Below are 19856 nucleotides of genomic sequence, written 5' to 3'. Positions count from 1 at the left end.
GCACCCCCCCCTTTTTCTGGTTTTTGCCAGACAGTTTTTCTCCTCGTGAAATCTTAGCCACTATACACAACTTTGGGGTGAGTGTGAACCCTAGAATCTGACTTGCCAGGCCAAATGTTGACACTGCACAGGAGCGTTCTTTCAAGCTACCTGTATTACCATTTGAAGCCTAGCTCTTAATTGGTCTCGAGTTTTATCTAGCGCCCCCGCTGCCACTTTCCAGGCCTCTAGGCGCTTTAATTGAAACAGTTCTCTCCTCAGAGCTCATTCCAAGATGTGTGTGTGTGGCAGGTGGGCAGATCTCTGAACAGAGATTTTAGTTGGTAAGTGCACGGGGATGTTTTAGTATGTGCTGGGTGGGGTCCCCCCAGATCCTGGCAGGGCACGCCATTGCTGCCCAGATAGTGGATATGATAAAACACGTATCCCTTGAAGAGCAGGTACAATGCATCATGTATGCTGTTTTAGCAGCATCGTTAGTGATGGCTCCTGATAGATTTTATTCTCAACTTCAATATCTCATACGGGCCTGGAAACATCATTTTTCATAACTTTCATTTGTTCGCCAATGAGCGAGTTTTAAGTCCTCTTGGAGCGAGCGCTGCGATTGGCTCTCGGTCGCCAGCTTAATTACTTTCTGCGAAAGGCAGCATTAAGTGTTGGAAATGTCAAAAAATAATATTAAATGGGTACCAGGTTGTTTGATTAAAAAATGGGCAATAGCTGACGGGTTGCGTGTGAGCAGGGGCTTTTCCAGTGAACATGCCCCGCGGGCTTCTCCTTGTTTGGGGGGAAGGGGGGGGGGTACTCTATTTATTAATGGGCGAAGCCATATGATTTGTAGCACCCGTGGAAAAAAATGTTAATTTCGCCTGATTAGCTGCGCATCGTTAAACAACAGGGCCAGCATCGGAGGCGACGCTGGACAAGCACCCGCGCTCGCCCAGGGCGGATAACAGCAAATAAAGCACGGTGGGAGCAGTTCGCACTGTCCGCATGCCTGGCTGGTTGGGATGTTTAATGGAGCTCCCAAAAGAACGCGCTTATTCCAGAAATCGTAGTTTCCCCGATAAGCGTCCGGATCCGCGGGTTTGTTGGTAAACTGTCCGCGGACTCCCCCTTCTTTCTCGGGGGCGTGCGGTGTAATTGGCAGAGAGGGGGACAGGCGGCTTGGCGACGGTGGGAGGGACGGCTGGGGGGGGGGTGTGAAGGTGTGATGCGCGTGCTAATTGTTGCCTCCTCGTCACTTGCAGGAGGCGAGCCATGATGCAGGAATCCGCCGCCGACACAATAAGCAACAGTTCGGCGCATCACAATGGCATGGGAGCTCTGAGCAGCCAATTAGAGGCCGGCGGCAGAGATGGGCGATCGAGTGCTGGCGGTGACACGGGCAGCGAAGTAAGCACGGCAGAGCTGCTGCACCTGCAACAACAGCAGGTAAGTTTGGTTTGGCCTCGTGCCTCCCGGGCGCGGTCGGCGCACTTTCCCCGCACTCGTGCGCCCGCGGGCGCAACTTAGAGTGCCCTTTACGCTGGGCTTTCTAGTTGACTTTTGTTGTGTACGATGTGGCTGTGGTTTGCTGACCAACAGGGGCTGGTCAACATTGTTGTCTTTCTAATGAACGTGTGTAGTGTTTGTGTGTTGGTGTGCCTCTACACGGTGGTGATGTTTTGGGGCGTTTTTGTCAAGGATAACAGTTCGGAAATGCGCGCTGGCACAGCGCTAGGCAGCACTGTGCCCTTCCATGTGATATTTTCCTCTCCACCAGAGGGCCACAAGACTTCCCCGATCCCTGCCCGTGTGCATGTTTTCGAAATGTCTATGAGTTCTTCAACGAACACAATAGCCATACAATCGCGCATTGCCCGCTTAGTCTGTCAAGTTCGCGGACATTGTTCGCAAGGCTATGCATAATTATAACAGTCCGAATAGCAAGGCTTGGATACTGTTAATTAACATCGATTGAACGCTGAGCAGTGAGTGATGTCAATTTGCAGTCGGTGTGCTTGCCAAAAAAACACACACCGATCTTTTTGAAAATTATAACATGCGTTTGTTAGAAACACTTTTTAAAAACAAAAACATGTCCTTGCATTGTTTAATTGTGACTGGGAAGTTGGCGCTCCTGCATCCCTTTGAACTTCATGACAATCATGTATCGACACTTTGGCCTGTTTTAAACATAAACCCACTTCTTTTGTGTAGCTTTCTGTGCATACTGTATTCTTTTGTCCCGGAGGGAAAGGTTCGCACAGTAGTTGTTATTTGCCAGGTAGCTGTACACGAGGCATGCTGTAAACTCATTCCCAGGTGTACGTGTGGGAAAGCCATCTTATGCATGTTTAGATATATGTTTCAATGGCAGTGACATTGGTATTACATACATGCTTGTGGCCATGTGTGCTTCTGAATAAAGCGATGTTTGTGATGATGCATTCAGGGGTGCATGTATTTGCAGGATGATCTGCTTTGGGATGACACTAAACACAAGTAAAGGCTTGTTTTATTGTATGCTATGTCCGCCAACAAGGGTGGGGGGCCAGGGGGGGTGGGCTTCTCACAAGGGGACACAGCGGTTGAGTCTTAGCTTAAAAGAAACCTACATGATTTTAATTGCGTTTATACTGATAATGAGACAGACATGTACTCTGCCTAGACTGGCTGTTGCAGAGAACTGCACCAGAGCAGCCCAAAGCGCCTAGAAACGTCTTGTCATGTTGCGCTTTATAGAACGCCAATGAAATAAAAAGTAGAGAAAAGGGGTCCCCGCTTTGATTTGCTGGAACCTTTGAGAGAACCCAACGAGAATCAACCTCATGGTCCCATTGTGCAAGGACCTCGTTATGTCCATTCTCACGATAGGAGGTTCATCGGAAGTGGCACTGTCACGACAGGGATCTGATCTATACACACCCTGCCACACGGGCGTTCGCAGTTTTCATTGAGTCGGTGTGTTTTGGCGTCACATTGCACCAAATGAATAGTTGTGAACAGTTTTGGATTTTAGTTTTGGTGAAATATTCATCCTCTGTATACAAATGGACATTTTCCGGGCGGCGTTTGCTGATGTGTTGATGATGGGATGGTTGGGGGGGGGGGTGAATGAAACATCAGTGTTGAATGATAAGATCACGAGTGCTTCGCAAAAAGGTGCACACAGAGGCAATCTGCTGTTTGACATCTGAACGGGTAAAATGTCAGCAGCTACACCTGTATTTGTTTATTTATTTTGGCATTTGTAAAGCGCGCCTAACCGTGGGGCACCTGGGCGCAGGGGCGTTGCTAGGGGGGGGGGCTAAGGGGGCTATAGCCCCTGATCTTTTGGTTGTAGCCCCGGATAGAATCTCAGGACCTAAAGCCAAAAGACTAGCTAGCCCCCAGTCCCAACAGTTCCGACATCAGCTTAGCCCCGGGTCTTTTCCATACCTAGCAACTCCCCTGCCTGGGCGCTGATCTTCTTGAAAGGTTACAAGGTTGCCATGTTACATATGCATTTATTTATTTATTTTGGCATTTGTTTACCGCACAAGCAGCCCTTGGGCATCGTGGCGCTGTTACATGTTAGCACTGGTGTTCTTAAAGGAGAGGGGTGCACGCATGATATGGGGGGGTCAGTAGGATTAGTTTACAGATTAATCACTGGCATTCAGGGCGGGCACACGCGACACTGTCGGGGGCAACATTGGAGGTCGAGGGCAGGAGGGGTGTGTAGGACGTCGGAATGTTAAGTTGGGCTAAGGAAGGGATTCTAGCGTGACACGGACAAAGAGTTGGTGTATTCAGGCTGTGGTTGTGAGGCCAGGGGCAGCTATCGACAAAGTTGGGCGTGTTGTACACACTTTAGGGTTTTCTGGTTTGTCTTGTGCTATTTTTCTATTTCTGTTTAGTTGCATACCTGTATGTTGCCCAACCGAGCTCAACATTTCAACAATTAAAAGTTAGTGAGTTGTGAGAACTGTCACCCTTTCTGTGTCAAGGCTTGGGGCATGCCTCGCAAGGTTCCTCATTTGGATGTGGTGGGGTGGAATTGCTGAGTGCTGTTGTGTAGCTGTGCCGGGGCCAAGGGGTGGCATTGCTTGGGCGCTGCCTGCCCGCGCCCAGAAGGCGTTCTGAGAGGCAACGCTTTGCCTCTCCCCTCTGTTTACAAGGTTCAGATGTGACCAGCCACTTCTCGGGGACCTTGCCAGTGCAAACCTTGCGGTTGTTGGAGATGGCTTCAATGTGTACAGATTAAATCAACCGGACAGGTTGCAATGAGCCATGCAGACTGTTGACCTGTAACACCCAAGGAAAGTGCCCTCTGCAGTAGCAGGTGCAGGCTGGGACCGTCCTGGATGCATGCTTGATGCAACGCTTCCAAGTGAATTCTGCAAAACCTTTGGAAGGCGTCAAAGGGCGCTGCAGCAACACAGAGGAGGGTCTCTTTCTCTATCACTAGTAACCATGATTGTCCGTTTTCTAGATTATAATTTAGCTCCCAGGATTCTGGTGCAAACAGTCACATCAACCCTGAATATCTCTTTCCGAAACTTGACTCCATAACCAATATAGACATGTGGGGATACTTAGGGTGTTATGTTGTGTTACTGGGCCTGATTATAATTTGGCACCTGGCATCCGTGCGGCTCTTGTCCTTTTCCTGCTCCTTAAGAGAAAGGATACAGCTGTGGGTTGGCTAAAATTTAGACTATGTAAATTCTAATTTTGACACCTGCCCGTCTATTGAAATGCAATCTCCTGCAATATACATGAGCTCAGAAAGTATTTAAAAAAAACTTGCTGCAGTGTTTAAGATCTCGCTCGTCTTGAGTTCTTAATCTGTGCAAATCAAGGCGCAACGCTGGGTCGCGCGCTAAGTGGGACGCGCACATTTCCACTGTTGTCCCGATTAAAGCGCATTGATCAAATTATCCGGCATTAGATGTGGAATTTTATCCTGATATTAGGTTGGGAGAATTAATTGTTGGTGTCGCCGAGGTCAAAGGCGTTGCTCAAACCCTGATTGCCTTCCCTGGGCAGATTGGCGCTTGCATTTGCAGTCTTCATTAAGGCGGCGCCGCCAGGATAATCCTGCAGAGTGGCGTGGAAGGAGTCCCAGGTAATTGTGTCTAAAGACATTCCTTCCGTGCCAGTTCCCTCTTAATGATCACATTAGGCCCAAATGTAAGGGCGCCTCTCTGATTTCTTAAAGCAAGAAGCCTTGGTCATGCATAGTCATCTTCGAAGATCAGACGCGCCAGTTCTGTCGTTATTGAAACTCAAATAACGAGCTGCAGGCCTGCAAAGGCATTTTCAGAGCTCATATGAATCAGTTTTAGGTTTTATACACTGAAATAAGAAGCTGTTGGCCTGCAAAGTAAATGAGAGTGATAGTACGCATCAGTTTCATTATTATCAAATCCGAAATAACGAGCTTCAGGCGTGCACGGGTAAATACCAATGATCGTAAGAGTCTGCTTCATGATCACGTAAACCCAAGTAAGAAGTTGTAGGCCCCATAGTAATTTTCAGATCTCATAAGAATCAGTTTCATATTTTATGAACCCAGATATGAAGCTGCATGTCTGCATAGTAATTGCCATAGTATATGGTAATCAGTTTATCATTATTTGAACTCAATTAAGAAGCTGTAGGCCTGCATAGCCCTTTTAAGTTCTCATGATAATCAGTTTCATATTTTATAACCTGTAATAAGAGGCTGGTAGGCCTGCTTAGTAATTAATAGCCATTGTAAGAATACGTTTCATAATTATTCAACCCTAAATAAGAAGGTATAGGCCTGCCTAGTGATTGTAAGAATCAGTTTCATAATTATTCAAACCTCAATCAGAAGGTATAGGCCTGCATAGTAATTGTAAGAATCAGTTTCATAATTATTCAAACCTCAATCAGAAGGTATAGGCCTGCATAGTAATTGGTAGTGATCGTTAGAATCCATTTCATGATAATTCAACCCTAAATAAGAAGCTACATGTCTGCATAGTAATTGATAGTGATAGTAAGAATCAGTTTCATAATTATTCAAACCTAAATATGAAGCTGCAGGCCTGCATAGTGATCGTAAGAATCAGTTTAATAATTATTCAAACCTAATTAAGAAGCTGCAGGCCTGCATAGTGATCGTAAGAATCAGTTTCATAATTATTCAAACCTACATAAGAAGCTGCAGGCCTGCATAGTGATCGTAAGAATCATTTTCATAATTATGTAAATCAAAATAAGAAGCCGTAGGCCTGCATAGTAATTGGTAGTGATAGCAAGCCTAATTTTCATAATTATTCAAACCTAAATAACAAGCCCCAAGCCTGCATAGTAAATGCCAATGGTTGTAAGAATCAGTTTCATAATTATGTAAACCAAAACAAGAAGGTATAGGCCTGCATAGTAATGGATAGTGATCGTAACATCGGTTTCATAATTATTATGTCTGCATAGTAATTGATAGCGATCATAAGAATCACTTTCATAATTATTCAAACTTAAGCGGAAAAGTATATGCCTGCATAGTGATCGTAAGAATCAGTTTCATAATTATCCCAACCTAAATCAGAAGGTATAGTTCTGCATAGTAATTTATAGTGATCGTAAGCATCAGTTTCATAATTATTCAACCTAAAAAACAGGCTCTAGTCCTGCACAGTAAATGTCAATGATTTTAAGAATCAGTTTCTTAATTATGCGAACATAAGTAAGAAGCTGTGGGCCCACAGAGTAATTTTCTGATCTCATAAGAACCAGTTTCATATGTTATAAACTCAAATAAGAAGCTGCAGGCCTGGATATTAATTGTCAGTGATTGTAAGAATCACTTCCATAATTATTTAAACCTGAATAAGAAGCTGTACGCCAGCATAGTAAATGCCACTGATTGTGAGAATCAGTATCTTAATGATTGAAACCTAAATAAGAAGCTGTAGACATTGTTTCCAAATACTGCACAAGATGAGTATATTCACCATCGTTCCATATGAAATAATTGGGATGTTTGCATCGCAGTTGTTTCATGTAGAATCATGGTGAGTGCACTTTGTTAACGTGGCCTTTTTGGTGGTGCTCTGCTGTGCACAGGCGTGCGCTATTGATGTTGGCAGGGTAATGGTTTCCATTTGACTCACATCTCTGGCCCCAGCAGTGCATTCCATGAACTTCCGGGAGTGCCGAGTCCCCCGGTGGCATAGGGGATGCCACCACCTGTCACCCGGCTACCACAGGCTGAGCACCCCTTCCTCACGCTAGAGTCAGTGGAAGGGAGTACACGCTGCAGGACCCTTAAGAGTGGCCGCCACACAACTCCACAAAGCCATTGGCAGGGCCACCCTCGCGCAGGATGTCTCACACCCAGCGCTGTGGTCATAATTTTTGTATTTTTAGACAGTGGCGCCAAGTCAGTCCACATGGCTCTGTAAAGGAACCAAATGGTACACCCTTATTTACAAAGTGTTTTTCAATGGGACTTTCCCAAAAAAACTATTAAAAGAAGGACAAATTGCTTTAACGACATCCAGCGAAAATTGAGCTGTCGCTGTGCGGAAGTGAGAACTTGAAGTGTAATGTTATGCAGCACAGCTGACAAGGGGTGGGGCCTATGGGAAATAGCCACTATGTAGTTCTAGCACAGCCGAGCTGGAGTAAATTATGAATGACATTTTCCGCCAACGCGTATCCAAACCGGTGGTTGTAGGGATAGTCCTGTCTCATGCCATACATTGCTGTGGAAACTCAATGTAAACAGTGATACTTTTTTCTTGCTGTGCCCTCCTTCTTGGAATGTGTCCAATGTTCTGTTGCTTGGAGACTGGCCAAGAGGACAACTTTGCAAGTGTCAAAAACTGTACTTTTGCCCTAGCCTCAATCCGCAGCTAGGCGGCCATGGCAAATGGAAGCTACAAACACCTGGTTGAGACATGGAGTGATTGTGGTCCATTGGTAGACTGCCATGTTTCTGGCCTCTATGCACTAAGTTTTCATGTTATGTTATTAGTCTTTTATACTGTGCACATGACCAGTGTAGAGGCCCATAAATCTGCGACTTGTGATGTCCTACATACCTGAAGGCTTGCAATGACCTATCTATGCACACTTTCAAGTAGACCTTTGTTATTACATCCCTCTAATGTCGCTTGTAACCTAGTCTTTTTTTAAAATCATGAAATAGATTTGTTTTTAAATAGAGGGAAGGTTTTATTCTATTTCCTGAGTAGCGTCGCGCGGCTTACGCTTCTTCCAGGGCTGCGCCCCCCACCACCACAGGTACAAGCGGTGGCCTATTCTTCATGCCTGCCTCGCATGAAAGCCTTTACTGAAGGAATATGACAGGAACACGTTCCGCTAATGAGGTCGAATGGTTGTTACATTAAATTTAGGCGGTGTTTTCTATTAGGTTTTATTTATCTGTATTTGCATTCAGTCCCTCCGCGTTTGTTATCGGGCACCGGATTGCATGGATGCGGCGCCTTTTTTCTCATTTCGCAGCCAATTGTTACTGCGCGCTGACTCCGTAAGTTGCCGGAGAATGTAAAAGTGACTGCAATTAACCTGACTTTGTTGCTTGAGGAGAATTTGAAATGAGAAATCTGACAGCGACTGACAGGCCTTTTTCTGGGTTTAGCACCGAGCAACGTCTAAGTAACGCCGCAAAGAGAGGCATTAGGGAGCAAGGAGTGCAAATTAAGTGGCTGACACTGCCTATTGAGAATTTAGATAATAGCGGTTGGAATTCCTATGCTAAGTTCACAATATTTTATATTCACACCCAGCATCATTTTGACGTTCCACCGTTGTGCCTATCAATGATCTCCTTTTCTGAAATTTGTGTTACTTTCGTTGACCGGGGATGACGATGGATGCTTTTTGTAGAATTCAGACCCCTATGTAAACCCTAAATGTTGCAGGTTCAGGGATCACTCACATGAGATCAGTTAAAAGATGTATTCACTAATAGCTTGTCAGAATTAAGATCATTATCAGAAATTGGTAGTTGTAGCTTGTTCTGCACAATTTGATCTATGCGCTACCGCACATAGAGCGCGTCATGTAAAGTGCAAAAGGGACGGGCAATTTAGTCCAGTCGATGGGCAGCTTTACCCCGTTGAAGGGCAATTTTGCACACTTACTAGTGAGGAAATGGCCTGGAGCTGAGTGGCAGCGTAGAAATGGCATTTGCTCTCACTGACGAGAGCTAGACCACATTTTGCACTTTTGTTGACATGTGCAAATATTGTTGCTGAATTGGCCGGAACTGGGGCAGTATTACTTGTCATCAGTGAAACCCAGCCCGAGTTATTCTTACAAACACTGGTCCTTAAAGAGAAGTTTGATAATTAGTATCGGCGGATAGCACAGGGCCAACACGCTGGTCTTGGAAGCAAAACCACGCCGAGCAGCAGAGGTTCGAATCCCGGAATGGTATTAGGTTTGTTATAAAACAACAATTAAATACATTATAATAAATATCTAGGGTACAAGGAAGACCTGCTTATAAAAGGCCAAGATTTATGAATGCACTAGATATAACACATCATTATTATATAAAAGGTTATGTGTGATGGTTGTCATCAATACTGTTATGGAAACTTTTCACTGGTGCAAATGCAAGTCACACCATATGAGTCTTAGGGCCGAGAGTGCCCTTGTACACAAAACCTATTCTTTCTGTGGACTTTACACACAGGAAAAGTTTCCCCTAGGGCTTATGTGGAATGCTATTAGCTGCAGGGCAAACTTTGCACTAGTGCAAACATGCATTGAAAGCATGTGTTTTTTGCAGCAGGGCAATGTTGCGCTATAGCGACAGTGCGCTTGCGCCTGTGCAAAGTTTCAGTAGCCTGCCCCCAGATTGGCACAGTTCCATTTTGTGTGATGCCACAGACACTGTGGTTGTTACTTTGTATCATGGTTTCTTATGCCCTTCTCTGTTGTTAAGAATCTAGGCCTTGCGTCGCGCTTTGCGTGCAACTCGCGTGCCTTTGGGGGGCGCCTTGACTGAGTGTGCAGCGCTTATTGCACTTGTCATGTGTTTAGGAGGCCATTGGGAGTTTTAATTAATGTCAGTTAGGAAGAGGCATTGTTCGTTCGCTAGCAGCTTGCCAAGCCCTCCCCCTCCCCCCCATAATCCATACAGTGTGCAGTCTTTGGGGTATTAGGCAAAATGAAAAGTTACACCGCGCGCTGTTGTCTCTACAACGTCACGCTCATCAAGCAAAACTCTCATGCAGATTTTAATTTGCCCTTGAGCATAATTTGGAAGCCATAATCGTTGAGGATTTTCCTGCAGCGCGGAGAGGGCCCTGAGATTGGGATCCTTCATACGCCTTTATTCGGAGGGTCTCATTTGCTTTTAAAGTGCCGAGGGAAATGTTTCGCACAGAAGAATTTATGCGGAGTACTATAACATTTATATTGTACTTGCCATTTGTATAGCGCCAATTTTACCATTATCATAGTTTCAACGCGCTGTGGTGTCTTTTTGAGGGCATTGTACCCAACAGCATATTTTAGAATTTTTATATACTAATATTTAAAAACATTAATTTGAGAAAGCCTTACCATTTAATTTCCATTGATATAGTGGACATTTTTACACCTTGCACGTCAAGTTATTGTTAGGCACCTGGACACACAGCGGCGGTTATTTTTTGATGTTTCTTTTCCAATGTTACTTTTTTTTTTTGTTTTCAGTAATCCCCACAGAAGTGTACACTTGGCCTGACATATAGAGTTGCCGCCTGCCGCGCGATGACACTAAAGATATCTGATTTGACTGACAGTGCGGCTGATGCGCGCGGCCTCCCCAGACACAACAGATTCTATTGTTCTATTATCCTCTGCAGTTATTTTAATGCACTGTGTCCATCTGCGTTAAGATATATGACATGGTTCCATGGAATTTACAGTTCACTCCCGCGCGGTAACTCGATTTCACTGTTTGGTCTCTGGAGAGTTTGGAAAATGTCAGGCTGGAGCTGGGAGAAGAACAGTGAAATCTACTGGAAACTAATACTTAGGGCCATTTCATGCCTCGGCTCCTCGCGGGCGGTGTTGCTTCGAAGCCGCGGCTCTGCAGGTAGACTGGGCTTCAACTACATCTGACACTGACGGTTGGCGGGGGTTTAAGGCCGGCCTGAGCTGATCTTCAATAAATCGAGGAATTATCGCTGTGGAATTACCCCGAGTGACAAATCCGACGAAACCCCAATGGAGTCCTCTAAGACTCCAAAATGGAGCCTAGTAGAGCAGCGGTAGTCATTTGGCAGACTGACTGCCAGAATGAGTGGTGGTAACGGTAAACCAGTTTGGTGGTATTTCTTCTGGAAGCACTGGCATGAGACCCTGTGGTTTGGCCGAGGGAATATGGTGCTGCCAACATATTATTCTGCTTTACACATGCTATGCAATATTTATAGCCAGTGCAGTCTGTGTGTTATTGCATTTTCTGAATAGTTAAAACACAGAGTACATATATGTTCACTGCACAGAGCAATCAAGTCATTATGATTCTACTTACCTGCATTGCATGTAATTAACATGTTGATGCCTTACTTCTTGGTCCAGCTTTACTGGTGCCTGATTATAGCGTGTAGCTATTTCAGCTGTTATCCAAAGATGTCTTTATCAGCGGCACTGACTGGTTCACCAACCCTCACTCTGCCCCATGACCTCACCCCTCTGCACTTTCTTCTGGAAGTGTGACCCGGAAGTGAAGCAGGCTGCGAGGCCAAGCGACGCGCCAGCCCCTCTACGTGATCGCAGGACCCAACTGCAAGCTGATGGGTTCATTACCAGTGATACCCCTCATAGCAAACATCACAGCCTCGTGCCACACATCGGCGTGCCTCCAGAAAAAGCAGTGGAAAATGAGTGCTGATAAACCTACAATTGATAGTGAAATACTGTAAATCCCTGAGGCCAAACCGATCAGTCGTAATACCAGAAGGTGCGCATGTGCAGTGCGTTAGGAAAGGCTCAGGGGTTCAGGGACAACTTTACAATGAATAGAATAAGATTGGAATACATTAATTAAGGAGTACAATGTAAATAGATTTTTTTTTAACTTTTAGGGATCCTTTTTGTTTTTTTGTAGGCATTTTTGCATTCATTTTTGTATGAATGTTATAAATTGTAGGCCTGTGCAAACATTCATTGTAAACTATATCACATTAATTAAACTATAACATAACGTTTCTTTATTTCTTTAGGTTCTATTTATCCTTGATTAAACTGACGTGGGCCCCGCCAATACACAAACCATTTGTTTTCCACTCTATGCATATACTAGAAAGGTTTTCTGCTAAGAAGTGTCACGTTTCAATGCTGACAGGAGCCATGGGTTCTTAATTCTCTCCATTGTTGGGAGTATTCTATCTATCCATCTAGATATGTTTCTATCTATCTATGCATCTATCCATCTATCCATCTAGCTATGCTTCTATCTGTCTGTCTGTCTGTCTGTCTGTCTGTCTGTCTGTCTATCTATCTATCTATCTATCTATCTATCCATCTAGCTATCTATATATGCATCTATCTATCTATCTATCTGTCTGTCTGTCTGTCTATCTATCTAGTCATCTATCCATCTAGCTATGTTTCTATCCATCTTTCTATGCATCTATCTACTTATCCATCTAGCTATGCATCTATCTATCTATCTATCTATCTATCTATCTATCTATCTATCTATCTATCTATCTATCTATCTATCCATCTAGCTATGTTTCTATCTATCTATGCATCTGTCCATCTAGCTATATATCCATCTAGCTATGCTTCTATCTATCTATCTATCTATCTATCTATCTATCTATCTATCTATCTATCTATCTATCTATCTATCTATCCATCTAGTTATGTATCTACATATATGCCCATCCATCCATGCTCCACCCATCCATTCATCTATCCATCCAGCTATGTTTCTATCTATCTCTATACCCATCCATCCGTCTGTCTGTTTGTCTGTCTGTCTATCTGTCTATCTGTCTGTCTGTTTGTCTGTCCATCTAGCTATATATCTATCCATCCATCTAGCTTTTTTTCTATCTGTATTTATGTTTTCTTAATTCGTTTGATTCCAGATTCTCCCTGCTTCTAAGCCATCAAATGATATGTGGTTTACCCACTTTCATTGGGCCATGCACATTTTATTTTAATTTATGTCATTTAGAGTTTTGTACAGCTGTACATTCAGAGAAAATACATGTTTTCTTCCTCCATTTGAGAGAGAGAGAGGATAAGAACCAATTGGAGTGGGGGTGGGGTGCAGGAGAAAGGGTCCAGGGGGAAGGAGCACAACATTTACAGTCCGCGAGGAAGCTGCAGCCCTCAAGTTCTGGTTACTTGAGATAGTTATGTTTCCAGGGGGGTATGTGCCATGAGCCCCGGATGTCAAGGGCAAGCGGAGCGATGAAAGTCGCGCGTGTATTCCTGGAGTGGTTCAGGTAGGGTAAGAGATCTTTGCATGTTCCTCAGAAAGATGAAAGGCTGAATCAGCATGGATGCACACTTAACTCACTGAGCTATCTTTCCCAATTAGGGTACGATCCCAATACTGCAACAAGTGCACTTAGTCTACAGTAGCCGCTGAAGAAGACTATGACTGACCCCAAGTAGGTTCAATTATTTCAGACAGCTGGACGACCCTCCACTTTTTAGGTCCAGGCCTCTGGAAAGCAGAGCCAATCAAACGTAGGCTTCCTGGAAGTTTTCACATGCTTAGTGAATATTTCTAACAGGGCGGGTGACTGGAGTGCACTTCTGGAAATTGATTGGCTGGAAGACATCCAATGGGCTTTCATGGCTCCTCTGGCTTGAGAATCTCAGGAAAGATCTTGAAGTGCCGCTGTCTTCTTTTGCCTCCTGGTGGAAAACAGCATCCACAACATGTACCCCCTCTATGTTTCCATTTTTGGGGACAGAGACACGTTTCAAAGGTGTGCTCATGGCTAGACCCCTCCTAAAAATGTACTTGACTGAGAAGCATGCTGCGACATTCCCCACTGCATCCAACCTGATCATGAGGAGCGAGAGGAGACACTTAGGCCATTGCGTTCCAGGCCTCAGAAAGAACAAATCAGTCCCCATCCCTCAGAGCAAGATGAAGCCGGAGCTCCATTTGTAGACCAGGATGTACATTTTACGCATGCATCAGAATGCACCACCTATTCACCACAATTTCCAGTGCTATCTCGGGCCATTTGAACATACACGCATCTGTGAATAGGTTTCAGTGCTTCGAAACATTGTAGTTTGTGATTGGCACTTTTAAAAACATCAATGAATAAATAAATGGCTGTTATCTTAGGCAAACAAGTCCACATGCAGATTTTGGTATCAAGTATAAACAGGGAAATGCGTATATGCATTTTCAGCGGACGCGTATATGCATTTTCAGCGGACGCGCATTTCCAATGGGTCTTGAAGTATCCAGCAGTCATATATTATTTCAAGTCTGAATGTAAGTGAAGGCTTTTTAGGTAAGACTTCGGTACGTTTTCAATCGGGTTGGCATCAAGAAACCGCAAAGACCTGTGTAACTAGGGTCCATTGAAGTACATCCACTTTCATTGAAGTACATCCTTGTTCCACTGAAGTACATCCAATTCCATAGAAGTACATCCTAGTTCCATTGCAATACATTCTTGTTCCACTGAAGTGCATCCTAATTCCATTGAAGTACATCCTTGTTCCATTGAAGCACACCCATGTTCCATTGAAGTACTTTCTAGTTCCATTGAAGTACATTCTTGTTCCATTGAAGTACACCCTTGTTCGATTGAAGTACATCCTAGTTCCATTGAAGTACATCCAGCGCCATTGAAGTACACCCGAGTTTCATTGCAGTACATTCTTGTTCAATTGAAGTGCATCCTAGTTTCATTAAATTACATCCTTGTTCCATTGAAGTACATCCTTGTTCCATTGCAGTACACCCAGTTCCATTGAAGTACATCCTTGTTCCATTGAAGTACATCCATGTTTGATTGAAGCACATCCTTGTTCACTTGAAGTAGATCCTTGTTCCATTGAAGTAGATCCTAGTGCCATTGAAATAAATCCTAGTTCCATTGAAGTACATTGCATATGCATTGAAGTACATCCTAGTTCCATTGAAGTAGACCAAAGTTCCATTGGAGTAGATCCTTGTTCCATTGAAGTACATCCTAGTTCCATTGAAGTACATCCTAGTTCTATTGAAGTACATTGTAGATGTATGTATGTATGTATGTATGTATGTATGTCGATTTATATAGCGCCGGTAGCCCGCAGGCATCAGGGCGCTCTAACAGACAAACACAAAATTAGTGTCCTACTGTGGCTGTGTGCAGGCTCAGTGTATATCAATGAAGAGACCTCATCACCTAAACAGGTGAGTCTTCAGGTGTTTTCTAAAATTATTCCATTGCAGTATATCCTAGTTCCATTGAAGTCGATCCTTGTTCCATTGAAGTAGATCATAATTCCATTGAAGTACATCCTAGTTCCATTGAATTACATTATTGTTCGATTGAAGTACATCCATGTTCAATTGAAGTACATCCATGTTCGATTAAATAGATCCTAGTTCGATTGAAGTAGATCCTAGGTCCATTGAAGTACATTGTAGTTCCATTATAGTAAAACCTAGTTGTCCCTTTAGAAACAGCTACTAAAATGGTCCTGGGAAAAATTAAAAATCTAATGAAAATACTGCCAATTAATGTCTCTTTAGAGCACAGAGGAGTTCACATTGAAAATGTATTCATTGGAAATATATGGTCTCAGTCAATCTTTAATTTGACTTCCAAAAATATATTTGCTAATCCCAATAATGGCGGTGTTTAACTGGGTCCCTGATGGATAGTGATACAGGCTCCCAGTGTTATTGTATTTCTTTTTTAATCATTTCCGTCTTAACTTATCGATATTTATTTCTTAGTCCTTTTATCTGTTGTTACCAACATTTATTTTTTTCTCTAAAAAATGAGTTGTGACTAGCACACGCATGCAGCCATTTGAACAACTTCACAGGCGAAAAACAATACTGATTGTGTTACTCTGCACCCCCTCCTGGCCTGCAGGGGATTATTGACAATGTGGAGAGCTAAGAAAGGTGCATACATTTAAAAAAAATCAATTTTATGGAACCAACAATGGCATGAGAGAGAAAGATTTCAGTTTGTATTTATGTGTAAAACCACGAAAATGGGGACACAGGGAGCTTTTAGTAGTAATATAGTCATGATTTATTTTAACAAAGACTCTCAGGGGTGTTGCTAGGTCTGGAAAAGATCCAGGGCTATGCTAATGTCGGGGCTGTCAGGACTCGGGGCTAGCTAGCCTTTTGGCTATAGCTCCTGAGCTTCTATCCGGGGATACAACCAAAACACCCAGGGCTATAGCCCTCCATTTCCCCCTAGAAACGCCTCTGAAGGCACCTGTCTTGCCACCTCTATGAAGGCAAGCATAGGCCAGGGGTCTGCAACTTTTGGGACTCCAGCAATAATGCTTTGGACAACATTTCCCATCATCCCTAGCCACCATGTTGAATGGTGAGGGATCATGAGAATGGTAGTCTAAAACACCCGGAGAGCCCCAGGTTTCAGACCCCTGACAGTTTTGAAGAACTGATTCTTTACCCCATTTCTGTTACTTGTATTCTCCCTCCTTGCCATTGCCACGCCCTCAGCGTGGCTGCATTATCACAGGCCACTGACCCAATGCAGTACGACTTCCATTGACATATTTCTGACCAGCACGCATTTGTTGGTGGCTGCATCTGACTTTTATTTCATAATCTGGGCTTACTATGCCACAGCGAGTCTCTGTGCCAGCCTGTGTGTGCCCTTAACACTAGCAGGCTTGTTTGAACACTTAAAGGCTGGGAGGCCAGCACGCCGTGCGAAAATTGACAGATAGTGTTCTTCTGGGTGTCTTCGATGTTTGAGTTAATATCTCAGAAAATCACGATTTATCTTGTGAAATTCAGCAACCGTACTCAGCTGCTTCGATGAGAAGGCGAATGTGTCCCATTAAAACATAAATACACGGCATTCAGCAAAAGTGTGCTCTGTGGGTGTTTCCTAAAAGGGATGTACATGCTGTCATCCTGATCGCCATAGGACGTTTCGGCTTCATATTGAACTGCATCCTGTCCTCAGTGCCTTCAGCATCTTCTGTTCACATTAACCGAGCGAGAAACTAGTTCAGGGGTCTGCATCATCTGACTCACCTAATGACGTAGGGGACAGTTTCATTGGGGGAGAAGGCTCATGGGATTCCTCGTCTGAAACATCTGCAGGCCAAAGGTTGCAGACCCCGGATCCTGATATTTTGTTTACAAGGTATTCTGAGATGTGTCCGTGGACACATTTGTCCATGTGGAAGAGACTTTCCAAATGGTCTGTTTGTTGATGGTGAGCCTGTGTAGTTAGGTTCTGGGCTGACAGTGTGGTTGTGTCATTCTTGGGTGTATTGGCAGCATGATGTAGATTGAGTTGGCTTACTTGGTGTGGAAGTTTGTGGGCGGTCCTTCGATTACGCCTCTGGATTCTGCCGAGGTGAACGGGCGGATGTGCTGGTAGAGATCCGGATCACGGCGGAATTGGAATTTAGCCCAATTATGCATTTGGTGGAGATTCGTCTCAATAGGATCTATTTGGGAATGCGATTTAACACCTCCCGGTCAGAGAAAGGCATTTAGGATTTAGGATATTAAATCTTAAATCTTTTTCCAATATATCAACCACATCTCTAAGTCTTTCTATTACAGAATGTTAGCATCCGTAAAGATTGTGTGCAACAGGCGTGTTCTGTCCTTCCCAGTTCTTTCTCTGTATATTACACTGAGAGTCTTAGGATCAGATATTCCCAAAACATCCTTTAGTTGTCTGATTAGGAGGAAAATGCCACAAACCTTGTGTTTTGAGCTAAATGATATTTAGATGCAAACTGTAAACCCACACATCTATGTATTGGTAGCTTTGGCATTCATTGAAGAACAGATAGTCACCTCAAACAGAAGTGACTTACAGAGCATGCGTGAGCAAGAGCAGTCCTAGGCGAAGGGGGCTTGGCATTATAGCATTGTTTGATTGATACCTACCGGGTAATTATGGGATATGAGTGGGGGCTTATACCTGCGACTCATATGAACTGCGATCAGAACTGATTCCGTAGTCGGGGAACCTGCACAGAGATTCACTGGTCTCCTCCACCCAGGGAGTAGGCCGTGGTCGGCAGAGTGCAGATTAGTACTCAGAACATTTCAGGTTATTTATTATTCCTTGTATAGTACCATCTGTTCTTTAAGTCAGACATTAGAGATTATGAGTAGTATCTTAAAACTGACGCTTAACCTAAAGAATCCATTTTGGTCCGAAAATTATTGATGAACCCTGAGGCCACACTTTCGCAGGCCATGTTTGTTTTGTGTTATATTTGAACCACTCTCACCACAAGTAGATGAATCGATTCTTGGTACTATGGCAGAACGGGCGAACACATACAGAAATCATTATGTAGGCTCCTTAGTAATGTGAGTTGCATTCTTTGAGCACTTGTGGCTTAGACATTGTCGCTATGGATACACTGCCATTATGTTCTCTTAGGCTTGGATACGTTTCTGGTTGCGTTAAGACTCATTGCCCTCAGGGTCATACCAAGTACCACTTTAGCCCTTTCCTGAATAACACAGGGCGGGCAATCGTTGGTATGTTTCAGGGCACTAGCTTCCATAGTCTTAGAATGGAGAGTAGGCTGTCTTCAGACAAACTTCCATGCAATGTACATCTCCCTCCCTGTACAACCCTCTGGACTGTGCCTCGTTTCTAGCACTCTGGGTCCAGTGGATGGTGCTTGCATGTTGAGTGACTCAGTGGCCTTTTTGAGACCAGAAATCGAAGTGCCTCATTCCTTCTGCACTCTGCGCAATCGAAGGAGTTAGTATTTTGACAGCCCTGTATGAAAACAGGTTTGCAAAGCCTAGAGTGAGTTGACCATAAATCCCACCACCATGGCATTGGTTTCCTTGGGAATGAATGGAAGAGCCATTCTGGGCAGTTATATTTGGAAGATAAAGAATTTGGGTGATGTGATATCTTGTGTGTTGGGCACGATTCCCACGTTTCTGAGATCCTATCCTGTTTTTCTAATGGGAACTGCTTTGCCAGAGAAAGTGTGGGGCTCAGGGGGGCGGGACTGACAATTTGGTTTCTTGGGCCCAGAACTTAAACTTCTACTATGTTGGGTTTGTTTGATTTGAGACTTTTCTAGCTCATTCAGGCTTCACTTGCCTGGACATCTGTACATACCATTTAGAACTGTCCATTCTCCCATACCGTACACTGACACGTTTAGATATCATCGGCTTCTGTGTGAAATTCGTGTTGGCATCAATGAAGGTGACAATGTTGTCGGATGTATATTGCCGATGAGCGGCCACGGAATAATCCTTGTGGGACTCTGTGGAGCACTTCATTTGGGGGCAAGACACATTCTCCCAGCTGCTCACTCTGAATCCTCGCGGCAAGTGATGGGGAATGTCATTTCAGGGCTGTCTCTGTATCTTGTCGTGTACTGTATGACATACTGTCTAAAGGTCTTGTAGTACCAGCATAAACATAGAACCTTCATTCACTGGCTCAGATATATATTTCCAGAGTCATTTTCATGTCATGATGATGAGGGCAGTGCCCCAAGTTTTATTTAACGACTACGTTCTACGTTCATATATGTTCATATAGTTCCGACACCATTTATATTTTCTAATATCTAAGGTCTGTTTTATATGTACTAAATTCCTCTGGATCTGCAGATTCCTATTGTAGGAGTTGTCTGGTGAGGTACTATGTTGGATTGTTGGGCATGCCCTGATTGTAGGATTC

General features: G+C 43.9%; 1 protein-coding gene across 8 annotated transcripts in view; it reads left to right on the top strand.

Moving 5' to 3' along the window:
• FOXP2 (forkhead box P2) overlaps window positions 1-19856 on the top strand; it is a 289073-nt gene that overhangs the window by 11713 nt on the left and 257504 nt on the right. For 7 of the 8 annotated variants that reach the window (XM_069627894.1, XM_069627892.1, XM_069627896.1 and 4 more), the window contains exon 2: window positions 1254-1437. The exons of the other annotated variant lie outside the window; for it this stretch is intronic. In XM_069627894.1, coding sequence (XP_069483995.1) covers window positions 1264-1437 — 174 coding nt within the window. In that variant the 5' untranslated portion in view covers window positions 1254-1263. The remainder of the gene's footprint in view (window positions 1-1253; window positions 1438-19856) is intronic. 8 annotated transcript variants of the gene reach the window in all.

This window comes from Ambystoma mexicanum, chromosome 12 (assembly GCF_040938575.1).
Source record: "Ambystoma mexicanum isolate Mex_15411 chromosome 12, UKY_AmexF1_1, whole genome shotgun sequence".
NCBI lineage: Eukaryota > Metazoa > Chordata > Amphibia > Caudata > Ambystomatidae > Ambystoma > Ambystoma mexicanum.
This window is presented reverse-complemented; position numbering and strand designations above follow the sequence as displayed.